At 37.6% G+C, this 12490-nt stretch overlaps 1 protein-coding gene across 1 annotated transcript in view; it reads left to right on the plus strand.

Moving 5' to 3' along the window:
* Positions 1-12490, plus strand: part of TANC2 (tetratricopeptide repeat, ankyrin repeat and coiled-coil containing 2) — a 272846-nt gene that overhangs the window by 211825 nt on the left and 48531 nt on the right. Inside the window, exon 14 of the mRNA XM_028157430.2 lies at positions 2773-3380. Within this exon, the coding sequence (XP_028013231.2) occupies positions 2773-3380 (608 nt within the window). The remainder of the gene's footprint in view (positions 1-2772; positions 3381-12490) is intronic.

Genomic DNA, 12490 nt, shown 5'->3' on the forward strand with positions numbered 1-12490 from the left:
ACAGGATTTCTCAACATTTTTCCCCTAACAAGCTGTCTTTTTTATAAACATAAAAATATTTTGATGAACACTAAAATCTTATCTATTATACACCTATCGCAGATCCTTGAATAACGTTTTGTTCAGTGTTGTTTCGCTGTAACACTGATGAGATGCCATATGAACTTAACTCTTGTTTCTATCAATTAGTGTATGATAAAATTGGTTTCGTTATATGTTGTTTCACTTAAAGCTATAGAACCTATTGATGAAGTGAAGTGAGGATTTACTGTATTTTGATGCAACCCCCTCATAACAATTGCTAATGTACAGAAAGTAGTCTTGCTTCCCTCCTTTTTACCCCTCCCAGGCACTTAGTACCATTCCTGTATATTAACCAATTAGCTTTACTGCCCTCTTTGATCAAAAAGTATAATTCTAATCCTGGCTACCATCTTGTAGATGTTTGTTATTAATCTCAAAGTAATTTGAATTAAAGGATGTGAATGAGTCAACATAAATGCATCTTTACAAATAAAAATCATATAATCTGTCATTATCGGTCAGTAGCTTGATTGTTAAAGATGAAAGATGAATAGATGAAACTTCTAGGAACACAATCTCTGGTTAATTATATTAAATCTATGCTTAGGAGATGTTATCCTCATTTATATTTTTATATAATGCCATGTGTAATCTCAAAAGACTTTTTAAGTATGACTTTCAGCTATGCCAAAGAACAGGAAAAGTATTATGCATATTAATCTACAAAGTCCAAATTTCAGTGTCTTTATATACTTCCCAGATACTTCATTCAATTCAACCAAGAATTTCAAAAAATTATTTTCATTCAGCTCTGACAGTGAAATAATTTATAGGTGTTAAACAACGAGCCCTCGTATTGATCATTTATTATTTCTACATTTCCTAAGTTCTTCAGGTGTGTGAGGCATTTGCTACAAGCTAAGGATACAACCATGAACAAGACAGACAATTTCCCTGCCCTCATAAAGCATATGTTCTTGTGAGGAACACAAACAATAAGTAAAAAATTATATATACATATCTTAAAATTATAGGTAGTATTAGTGCTACAAAGACAAAATAGGATAAAGGGATAAATGGGGGTGATAGTTATTTAGATAGGACAGATAGGAAAGGCCTCTTCAAGGAGCCTTATAGAGTGATCAGATCTGATTTACCTTTTTAAAAGATTTTGGCTGCTGGCTGTGTAGATAATAAAATGTAGGGGATCAAGAATGGAAGCAGAAATATAGGTGAAAGATGATGGTGGCTTAGATTAAAGATGATGATGGAGACCCTGTAAAGTCATATTTGGACAAAATTTTGAAGAATCAAAAGGATTTTATGGGTTAAATGTGGATGTGAGCAAGAGAGAAGATTCGGGTGTGAATCATGGGGTTTTGGTGAGCAACTGGGTAAATGCTGGAAAGGAGAAAGATCATAGATACCTCCTACAATTTGGTTGTAGGGTTTGTGATAATACCATTTATTGACATGGGAAGGTTTTGTGGAGGGGGGGAAAGTCAGCAGTTCTGATTTAGTTACATTAGGTTTGTGTATGAAACATCTAAGTGTAAACATTTAGTAGACAGAAATAAAAGAGGAGAGCTCAAGGGAGATGACTAAGCTAGAAATACAAAGTTAGGCATTATCTGCATAGAGATGATAATTTAGAACTATGGAACCAAATTAACTGTCCTAGGGAGTGAGTGGCTGGATAAAAGAATGGAGACCTGAGCCCGGGAGGACTGAGAAATGAAAGAGGAACCAGCAAAAATTCCTGGGTAGGAGTTGCCAGTGTGCTAAGAGGGAAGCTAAGGGAACATGCTATAAGGTAGCAAGCTGCAGAAGTGACTCAAGGAGAACGGTGTGATCCCCTGTGTCAAATACTGCTGCCAAGAGGTTGAGGAAGATGAAAACTGCAGCTTGATTATTGGATTTGGCAAGGTGATGATTATTGATAACCTTAACCATTTCAGTCAGGTGATGGTGTGGAAACCTTATTGCAACAAATGGAGGAGAGAATGGAAAAGGAAGAATTAGATACAGTACATAGAGAAAACTATGAAATTTTACTAAAAAATGGGAACTGAGATATAGGATTGTAGCTGAGGGGAGGAATTACGGGGTCTGTGTGATCCAGTAGCAGAGAAGAAATGGATGGCAGGAAAGAGAGTGGATACTTACAGGAGCAAAGTCTGTAAGCAGATGACAGAAGATGAAATCCAGAGCATGAGTTACCACAAAGCCCTATCACCTCTCCCCAATATAATGTCCAAGCTAATCACCAAGACACCACGCTTTCCACTATTAGAAATATTCCTTTGGGCTAAAGCATCTTCAAAAGGTCTGTATTAAAATGCATCATTTTATTTGGAAGGTTAGAAAGCCACATTTTTATATGGCATTCTTTGAGTCCTTATGCATTTCTTACTTGGACATTATGCCATAGTTTACACTGAGAGAAAAAAAAAGTTATATGGTACTCCATTTTCTGTTTATTTTAGAAGTGTTATTTAGAATATTGACCATTAAATCACTCCTAAAGTATCCTTTATGAGGAACCATAAAATTATCTTAAGTCTCAATAGTAGGAAGAATGTTCTTCCTGTGCAACTAATTTGTTTTAATCTATGCATACTAATACTTGGTTATGTTTACTTCAGCCACTCAGAAATTCAGAATAAATTTTTAACCCCATAGTTTATCATAAGAATTAGGGGAAACTGAAGGTCTTTCTGTCTATCTCTCTCTCTCCATCTGTTTTAGGAAATTACCAAGCTGCTGCCTTTCCATAGGATTTTTTTGGATCGACTAGAAGAGAATGAAGCCATAGACCAGGACCTGCAGGCTTACATCCTGCACCGGATACACAGCAGCTCAGAGATCCAGAATAACATTTCACTTAATGGCAAAATGGACAATACTACATTTGGCAAACTCAGTTCTCATCTCAAGACCCTCAGTCAAGGGTCCTATTTATACCTGAAACTCACATTTGACCTCATAGAGAAAGGCTATCTAGTGTTAAAGAGCTCTAGCTACAAAGTAGTTCCTGTTTCGCTCTCTGAGGTTTATTTGCTCCAGTGCAATATGAAGTTCCCAACCCAGTCTTCCTTTGACCGGGTGATGCCTCTCCTGAATGTTGCAGTGGCCTCTCTCCACCCACTGACTGATGAACATATCTTCCAGGCCATCAATGCTGGTAGCATTGAAGGCACACTAGAATGGGAGGACTTTCAGCAGAGAATGGAGAACCTCTCCATGTTTCTAATCAAGCGCAGAGACATGACTCGTATGTTTGTACATCCTTCTTTTCGAGAATGGCTTATCTGGAGAGAAGAAGGAGAGAAAACCAAATTTCTCTGTGATCCCAGGTAAGCCATAGATCTGTAATAAGCAATTCTGAGCCTATTTTGTTTTTACTGCAGGGAGCATGGGTATTGAAAGCAATGAGAAGTGTTCTCCATTGAACATTTCACATAAAGGAAATATCTCTGTTTCTTCTCAAGACAAGGTTGTAGTGAGATTAACTAATTTATTTTCTCACATTGTTATTTCCTTGAGATTCAAAATCTGCATAGAAATGTAGAATGCTCCTGTACATTCCTGTATTTTTCCTAAATAATATTCTGGGTTCACACTGGTGATCCCAGGCTATAATTAATTTAGCCATTTAACAGACTTCTTCAGTGTTCTTCAGTTATGAAGAAAGAATTGATATATTTTCCATCTCTTTGACTTAGAGCAGAATCACTTTAAAACTGTGATTGCCCTTTTAAAAGCCATACCATTGTTAAAAGTCACCAATGACTAATCCCATTAAAGCCCAGCCAGTGCTAAGATTTACACTGGGAAATTGAATCTTAAATCTCATAGCTGAAAAAGACTGGTGACCAACTGAAGAGATCAGTTGGTCTAGCCACTTTACCTTTAGATAAATAAGGTGCCATTCCCATTTTACTATAAAAGGCCTTAAAAATTCTGAATCACTTGTCCAACATAAGTTAATAGGTGGGAGAAAGGAGGAGGGACTAGAAGAGGGGTAGCAAATACATGGTATGTACCACCACTCCCCTGTCCTTCAGCCATGGCAGACAGCACTGATTCACCCCAGCACTCTTTCCTGATGGACTTGACCCTGACTTAAAAATCTTCCTCAGCTCAACAAACCAGACTAAATATGAAACTGTTTCCCATTCTCTTGGGTAGAACCAGATCTCTGTCTTCCTAGGGGTGTGTTCTTTCTACTTCTCCACATTACCTTTTTCAAAGAATTATTCCTTTAATTAAGTTGGTGTTTTCAAAAGCAGGTCTACTCCTGATTTCCTGGAAACAAAGACACCAACAACATAGGTGGCAAATGCAGAGTTTATTCTGGCTCAAAAAGATCGGCCAAATTTGACTATGAGGTTTTATTACTCTCTTGGCTTGTTCATCACCCAGCCTTATTAGAGACAACTGCTTGTGGGCATGCTGCTCCGCCCACTTCAGGCTGATTCATTAGAAAATTAGTTCCAGACTCTGATGACGATATCAAGCCAGACAGTAGATTTCCTGGTATTTACCCTCAAAGGGAAACTTAAAGAAACAAACTAGTGGAAAGAACATGAACTTTTGAGTCAGATTACCTGCTTAGAAATCTTACCTCTTCTAGTAACTGTGACCTTTGGGAAGTTACATGCTTCTGATAGAGTTTTCTTACTTACATAAAAGGGATAATAATTCCTAAAGTTGTTGAGAATTAAGTGAGGTCATGTAGTAAGTATAATGCCTAGAATAGTACATAGTACATACAGGGTGTTTAGGCATGTCCTTTTTCCTTCCCTCTCTTTGCAGTAAATGGACCCGTCAGGTTCACTTTAATTCAATCCTATGATTAATTGGATAGGTAGCAACAGTCTTCTACTATTAGCATTTTGGGGCACAAGCTTTAAACAAACAAACAAAAATTGTATGACATTCCCAAGAGGATTTTATTATAAACCCCACAAGTACTGCTACTGATGCTTACACATAAGAGTTGGCAACCACATATTTAAGAAAAAGAAGCCTATCTAGAATTGGTCTCTTTAACTTATAAACACTTTGAAATCAGTTTCCAGGGAAACTTTCTAGCTGATCTGCTCTTTCATTCTGAAACATTTCAGAGAATTGAAAGCTGAGGTTCACAGTAGCCCGACTACCACAGAATTAGCAGTGTCCTTATAACAAATGAAACCTTCAGGGGCTCCCAAAGGAGAAAATGTGGTATTTATGTAGCCATATCATGGTTTTACAGTCTTCTCAACATTGTTTATTAACTAGGAGCATTTCGGCAACAGGCTGATACACTGAGACAAGAAAAGCAAACACTTCTAACTTCAATGCTGTGTATAGGCACACCTCAGAGATATCGCAGGCTTCATTTCAGACCACCACAATAAAGCAAGTCATAATCTTTCGTGGGTGAAGAGTCTTTCCTTTAATTTGTTAAAAAATGCAGCATCAGTGGAGCTCAATAACATGAAACACAATAAAACGAGGTGTACCTGTAGTCTGTTGCCTGGTGATTGAATAACGTTCAGGGCTGCTAAGGGATCATCATATATCACTTAATGGCAGAGAATAAAATAGTAGGACCAAGAGTTATCATAAAAGCCTCCTTACATTTCATTTCAGTTGGAATTCAGTCTTCTACCCAGCACTGTCTGGCACCAGCTTTGTTACTAAAGTATTGATCTCAGAGTTTGAGGCCCCCTGGGTCAATGAGATGGAAATTCACTAAGAATTTAATGCTATTGGCAAAGCCCAAGGTGGCCTTTCAAAGAAACTGGCTGTAATTGCTTTCCATTTCAGGCAAGTCTGATTAGTAGGGCTCTCTCCAAGCAGGGTTTGTCTTTGTGACCTTCTGCTTCTACTTCCTGTACATATTTCCCCCTCTGTTCTCTGCCTTCTTTCCAGTTTCTCTCTGTAGCATCTAATGTATCTCAGTAGACCAGGGGAGACCAACTTGATGCCTCTAAAATTACACTAGATAGGCCAGTGCCTAACACACATATCTCTGTGTAAGAAGAACTTTCAGAAGCAAGGGAACATCTCTGTCTCCTAGTCCATTTTCCTGGACTTTCAGCACTCACTTGTTCACCCTGAACTTGTTGACCTTATTAGGGCATTAGACACAGATAAGAATATTCCACTGAAGCCAAAAGTAGTTGATCTTCATCAGAAATAGGCCACCCGGAGAGCTACTTCTGCTAAACTGAAGTGTCAGTAATCTGAGGATGGTGCTGGAAAGAGGAAATAGCAGAGACAGAAGTCAGTGTTGCAGTTGAGACAGTTTCTTCATTTTAAGTATCAGACTTTCTATTGTTCCAGAATCAGGGCAGAGAATTGATGCCCCAGAGAAATTACCTAATGTTGCATAGACATACAACTGTCACAGAGAGAGATGAGTTAAAGATGTCTTTTCTTGGCTTGTTAACAAGGTGTAGGGTATTTGTATGTGTGTGTTTATATGTGTTTACCAAACTAAGTAAAGTAGCACTCAAAAATCTTTTATTCAAAACTTGTAAGATTTTTGGATTTGCATTCTACATAAAAGTATACCCTTTGAATCCCTCACAAACCTGAGACTTCACCACATTATTCTGCTTTTTATTTCCCACTATTCATCACTGTCATACTCTGAAATTAATCTGTCCTATAATTTTATTCCCTTAGGCACTGAGATATCAGATTAACTCACTAATCTAATAAACTAATCTCTGCTATTATGCTAATAAGAGGGAAGTAGAAAACCCATTTGAAGCAACTTAGGCATTTTAAGTAAGGCTTTTGAGAGAAGTCACCAGCCTTATGCCTAACCTACTAGTGACTTTGCTAGGTAAAATTTTAGGCTGATAAAATAGACAGTTGGGACCTCCAGCCTAGTGGTACTGTCTAGTTTTTAAAGCCTTGTGGTACGGCTTAATATTTCTCCATAGCTTTAGACTATCCCTGAATGAATCCCCACTCTATTTTTCTGTTTCCTTTCCTCACTATCTCTATTTTCATAGTATCTGGTCTCACCTTCCCTAGGAACAGCTTGCAGATCAACATATATGTATAAATGGGAATATATATGTAAGATTTTAATACAGAGATTAGAAGGCCCAGCTGCCTTATTTTCTCTTTAATTCTCGCTGCCTTTTTTTCTTAACTGTTTGAATAAAACACATAAAGCTTGTTGTGAACATTTGTTAATGAGTACTGAGCTGCTACAACCTGAGATTGTGATTTGGAAGCCTAGTTTGGAGGTGTCCTGATTTCCTCAAACTAAGAGAAGCAACTTTTATGGTGGGTGAAAAAAGGAAAAGGCTGCACAAATCCTGTTTATACCTATGAGGATAGTTGAGTACTTACTTGATTCTTTGTGAACAGAGTTGATATAATAAGTGGTCTATTGAGATTTTTTTCTAATTATTTGGGCCCTGTTAGTCAGTGAGTTATACATTGGAGACCTGGTGCTTCAGATCCATGCCACAAAGCAGAGTGTCAGAGAAGAAGAAGCTTATCTAAGGAAAAAAAGAGGACAGTCTTCCTATAAAGGAAAACTCTGTGCCAGGACCTGGACAGTCTGGCTTTTTGTAGAATACGTAGGTCTGAAATGACCACAAAATGGTGAATTGCAGGGTTATGGTGATTTTGTTTGTTTGGTTTTTTTAATCCAAACATGAGCCTCCAGGCCAGATGACACTTAACCTTCCCCCCACTGAAGCACAAACCCTCAAGTTAGACCATGGGTTCTGCTTTCTAAAAGCATTGGGAAAGAATTCAGCAAAGTGATGGGTCATGGGAAGAAAAAAGGAACTCCAGGAACTAAATCAACCCTTAGGAGGTTTGGAAGAGTTAAAGCAAAGAGAAGGGAAGTATACCAAACATCCCTTACTAGCACTTAACCATTAGTAGATGATCTTACCTGCTGAAAATATTAACTGTCTGATCTCTGTACTGGGTTTAGATTTGCTTCATTTCTAATTCTTTTTTACCACTAAGGAGAAATCACTATTCAAATGTCATGATTTGGATGTGTGGTTTCCAAGTGAGATTTCATTAATCTGTAATATTATTGGGGATTTGTCTAATTTAACAATAAATATTTTTTCTTATTAGCTATGTTTCTAACTCCCTATTGGCATCAAGAGTAAATTTAAGAGTATTACTCTAGTGGCCATAGTTGTGGTTTTATGATATAATGCAAGGGGAGAATTACATTAAATCTAATGTATATATTGGAGTGTGTCCAGTTTGCCAATGCACGAATGTTCTTCTACTTTATAAATTTTTCTCTCAGCATAAATCATGGGACCTACATCTATTAGTCAAATAGGCAAATGTTCCCACCTTTAAAACTCTCATATCTTTGAAGATGGGCAGCAATAACATTTTTTTCCTTTTTCAAACCCAAAATTAAATTTGGAAGAAGCTGGTTATCAGAATTCTTCCCCAGCACATTTAAAACTGAGAATTACTTATTCTTATTGTCAAAGAAACTCATGTGAAGTTTGCTAATTAATAACTATACAGAGAAATAATTCTGCTTATAAGATGGAGAAAGAACATCATTTTAAGACTTGGCAGGCATGTAAGAGAGTGAACTAATAAAAACATAGAAAGAACTTGTACTCTCCTATATTGGTTGATTTTGCTACAAGAAAGTGATAGTGCTTATATGTTTAAAAATACATTTAAATTAAATGGATATGGATATAGTTATACATGTATACAAGGTGGGACAAAAGTAGGCTTACAATTGTGGGTACATGAAACCCAGAGTTTATTCTTGTATAATTATTTATTTATTGTATTATTTTCCATGCAAACAACTATAAACCTACTTTTGCCCCACCGTGTGTGTGTGTGTGTGTGTGTGTGTGTGTGTGTGTTTATAGCAAATACTGGTTAAAACAACTTCACCTAAAAATCTGAAAATGGGGAGAAGTAGAGCAGGTGGTTAAGGGAAATTTTGGGTACAGTAGCGCCCAACCCCCTTATCCATGTGGGATATGTTCCAAGACCCCCAATGGATGCTTGAAACTGAATAGTAACCAAACCCTATACATACTATGTTTTTTTTCCTATTCATACACACCTATAATAAAATTTAACATAAATTAGGCAAAATAAGAGATTAACAACAACAATAATAAAATAGAATAATTATAGCAATATACTACAATAAAAATTATGTGAGAGAGTCTATTTTTGTGTGTGTGGTAACCCATATGACTACTAAGTGACTAACAAGCAAGTACTGTACACAGTGTAGATACTATGGACCATGGGATTATTTACTTGTTGGGCAGGATAGAGCAAGAGGGCATGAGATTTCATCATGCTACTCAGAACAGCATGCAATTTAAATTTATGAATTATTTCTGGAATTTTCCATTTAATATTTTCAGAATGGTTGACCATGGATAACTAAAACCACGAAAAGTAAAAACCTTGGATAAGAGGGGGCTTCTGTACTGAGAGTTCAGAAATAGAGGCTAATTTATCCTGTTAAGGAGTCTCTGAAGCAACACTGGCTGAACGAAAAGGTGGGAACCCCACAGGCTCTCCTAGGTTGTCAAACTAAGATTAATGGCACAGTAATCAGGAGTATCGCCAGCTTAATGGGATATGACAGCACACTGTCTTTTTTGTGAGTAGAGCAACTTACTCTGCTGTCTCTACAGACTTTCAAAAGCAGATAGATCTCCACATTTGGTAAAATCAACTCTAATAGTCTTCTATTCTCTCTACCGCAAGAACCCGTGGCTGTGAGACATGTATTCACTGTAGCATATCTAGTTGATGCTACCACCCAAATTTTACTTTTAAGTATCCACTTATTTCCATCTCTACTTACCATACCCTAGGCTCTCACGTGGACTACTTATCCTCCTAATTGGCCTCCCCTTCAATCCATTTCACCAAAAGCCAAAGTGATTTTTAAAAACACAAATCAGACCATGTAACCTCTTCCTGAAATCCTTCAATGGTTTTTTGTTGTGATTATAATAAAATTAAAGACAGATTTTTCAAAGCTCTGTATTACAAAGATAGCTTCTGCCTACCTCTCTAAATTGAGCTAGTTTATACATAATTTCCTGGTCATAACCGGTCATCTGCCAGTTCCTTGAACTTGCTGAACTCCTTCCCACCTCTAGGCCTTTGCACTTAACAATTCCCTCCATCTGGAGCTCACTTTCCCTCACTCATCACATGGCAAGATCTCATGCTTCCTTCAGATCTCAGCTTAATGCCACCTCTTCAGAGAGACTTCCGCTTGTCACCATATCTAAGTAAGTTTCTCCTGGTTTTCTTTATCATAGCAACCTTGTTACTTTCTACACTTATCCCAATCTCTCATTAATTTACTGTATGTGAATACTCCTTTCTTGTTTACTCTCCCCTCTAGAATGTCAGTGAGCTCAAATGAGAACAAGAATGTTTTCTAGCATGCTCACCTTGGTGTTCCTAATGATTAATAGAGTGCCTGGCACACAGTGAGCACTCAGTAAATATTTTTTTAATAATGAATTAGTGAACAAAAGAATGGTAAGTGGTACTAATATTAAGCTTGCAACTGAAAATATTTGAGAAACTCTTCTCACAGTTCAAAAGACAGTGTCTTTTGTTCACTCTGTGACCATGTGTCAGGAATGAGCGAAGACAGGCATTTCAACAAGCATTCAGTGAACATTTATTACATAATATATTCAAGGTTCTGTTAAGCACTGAAAGGGATACAAGTATGAATAAAATAGATCTGTCTACCAGGACTTGCAGCTTAGTGGTTTTAACAGACACATTTATAACTATAATTCAAGGCAGAGCACTGTACTAGTGGTATAAACAAAGAGCTAAGGAACATGGAGGAGGAAGAGCGACGTGATAAATCCTGTGCCTACTGCTGACGTTTCAAACAGCGACAGTTTGGTGGAGTCATAGCTCTTCTGCCTCGTGAAGCCCTGCCAACTGCTTAAAGACTCCATTGTCAGAGGAGAGGCGTCTGTTTTCCTAAGGCCAGTGGTGCACTAATGAACTAAAGGGCAATTGGAAACTGGGGCAAAGTGGGAGAAAGCAGTAAATCTCTCCAAAGTCTATGTTTAAAAAGAAGAATGCTGCTCTGCTCATTTCTACAAAGGTAGATCTTGGGCATACTTTACTTAGTCTGCTACATCTAGTTCATCAGGCTCTTTAATTCCCACATTGAAAAAGAAACAGTAAGACAAGCTGACTAGAAATGTATTTTATATTTAGGATCCATGAGAAATCCATGAGAAGAACATACCAAAGCAGTTTCTAACTGATAAGCTAAAGAGGAAGGAAAGAAGTGTGGGTGTTATTTGCTGAGATTTGATAGCATCAAGCAGACTGTAAGGCAGCAATCACCAAAGTTTAAGTGCAGACAGATTTTTTTTAAGTGAGAGGTGAAAAAGATAAGGATTGTCAATCTATTCTCAATATTTGAGTCATAGTCACACTCATTTCACCGTTGAACAATGGCAACAGAGATGCCCACAGATTCAAAGCTGAGTTGGGTAGTGAATTGGAAAGTGGACCTAGAAATCCTCATGTTGCTCTTCCTGGAACACATCTGCTTAGCATTTATTCATTTATGAAACATTTATTGAACTTCTACCACAAGGACTGTGCTATACCCTAGAGAAACTTAGGTGAATAAGACATCCCCAGCATTAAAGCCTTGCCCTTTAAAGGGAGGTCAGGCACATAGCAACCAACAATAGGGCCATAGTGCAAGTGTGAGATGCAAAGTGCCTTTGGGGAATTGAAAGAAGTTGTGATGGTCTGAAAGACTGATAGGAATGTGGCTAGGAAAAAAAGCCTTGAAAACCATATTTAAGACCTTAACATTTTATTCTGTAAATAATAAGGAATCTCTATAATTTTGAGGAGGAGGAGACAATGATCAGATAACTCTGATGATGTGAAAAACAGCTCTGACAAGTGGTATATGGCCCTATTTGTCTAGGTGAGAAATACCACGACCTGTAATGTAAGAATAGAGAGCCTGGTATGCATGTGAGAGACATTTTGGAGATACTCAACAGCACTTGGTGTGTATGAGTGTGTGGAAGGTAAGGGTGGAGGGATTAAAAGTGACTTAAACACTTACCCTGAGCAGCGTAGCATAGTTAAGCTACTGACGGACAGAGCATTCTGAATGGAGGAGGGGTCCTAGCATGAGCAACAGCAGGAGAAAGAACAGGCTATGGGGAGAAGGTGAGTCCTATGTTGGGCATGTTTATAATGAATTACCTCCAAGAGAAGATGCACAAATATATTTAAACATGTGACTTTGGAAAATAGAAAAAGGGAAAACTCAGAAACAGAGTTATGGATTTGGGAATTATCAGTGAAAAACTAACAGTAGAAGCCATAGGACTAAACAAGATCACTCAAGAGTATAAAGCAGGAAGTTTAGAAGCATGATAACAATATATTTAATACTAGA

The sequence above is a fragment of the Eptesicus fuscus genome, chromosome 20 (assembly GCF_027574615.1).
Source record: "Eptesicus fuscus isolate TK198812 chromosome 20, DD_ASM_mEF_20220401, whole genome shotgun sequence".
Classification (NCBI taxonomy): Eukaryota; Metazoa; Chordata; class Mammalia; order Chiroptera; family Vespertilionidae; genus Eptesicus; species Eptesicus fuscus.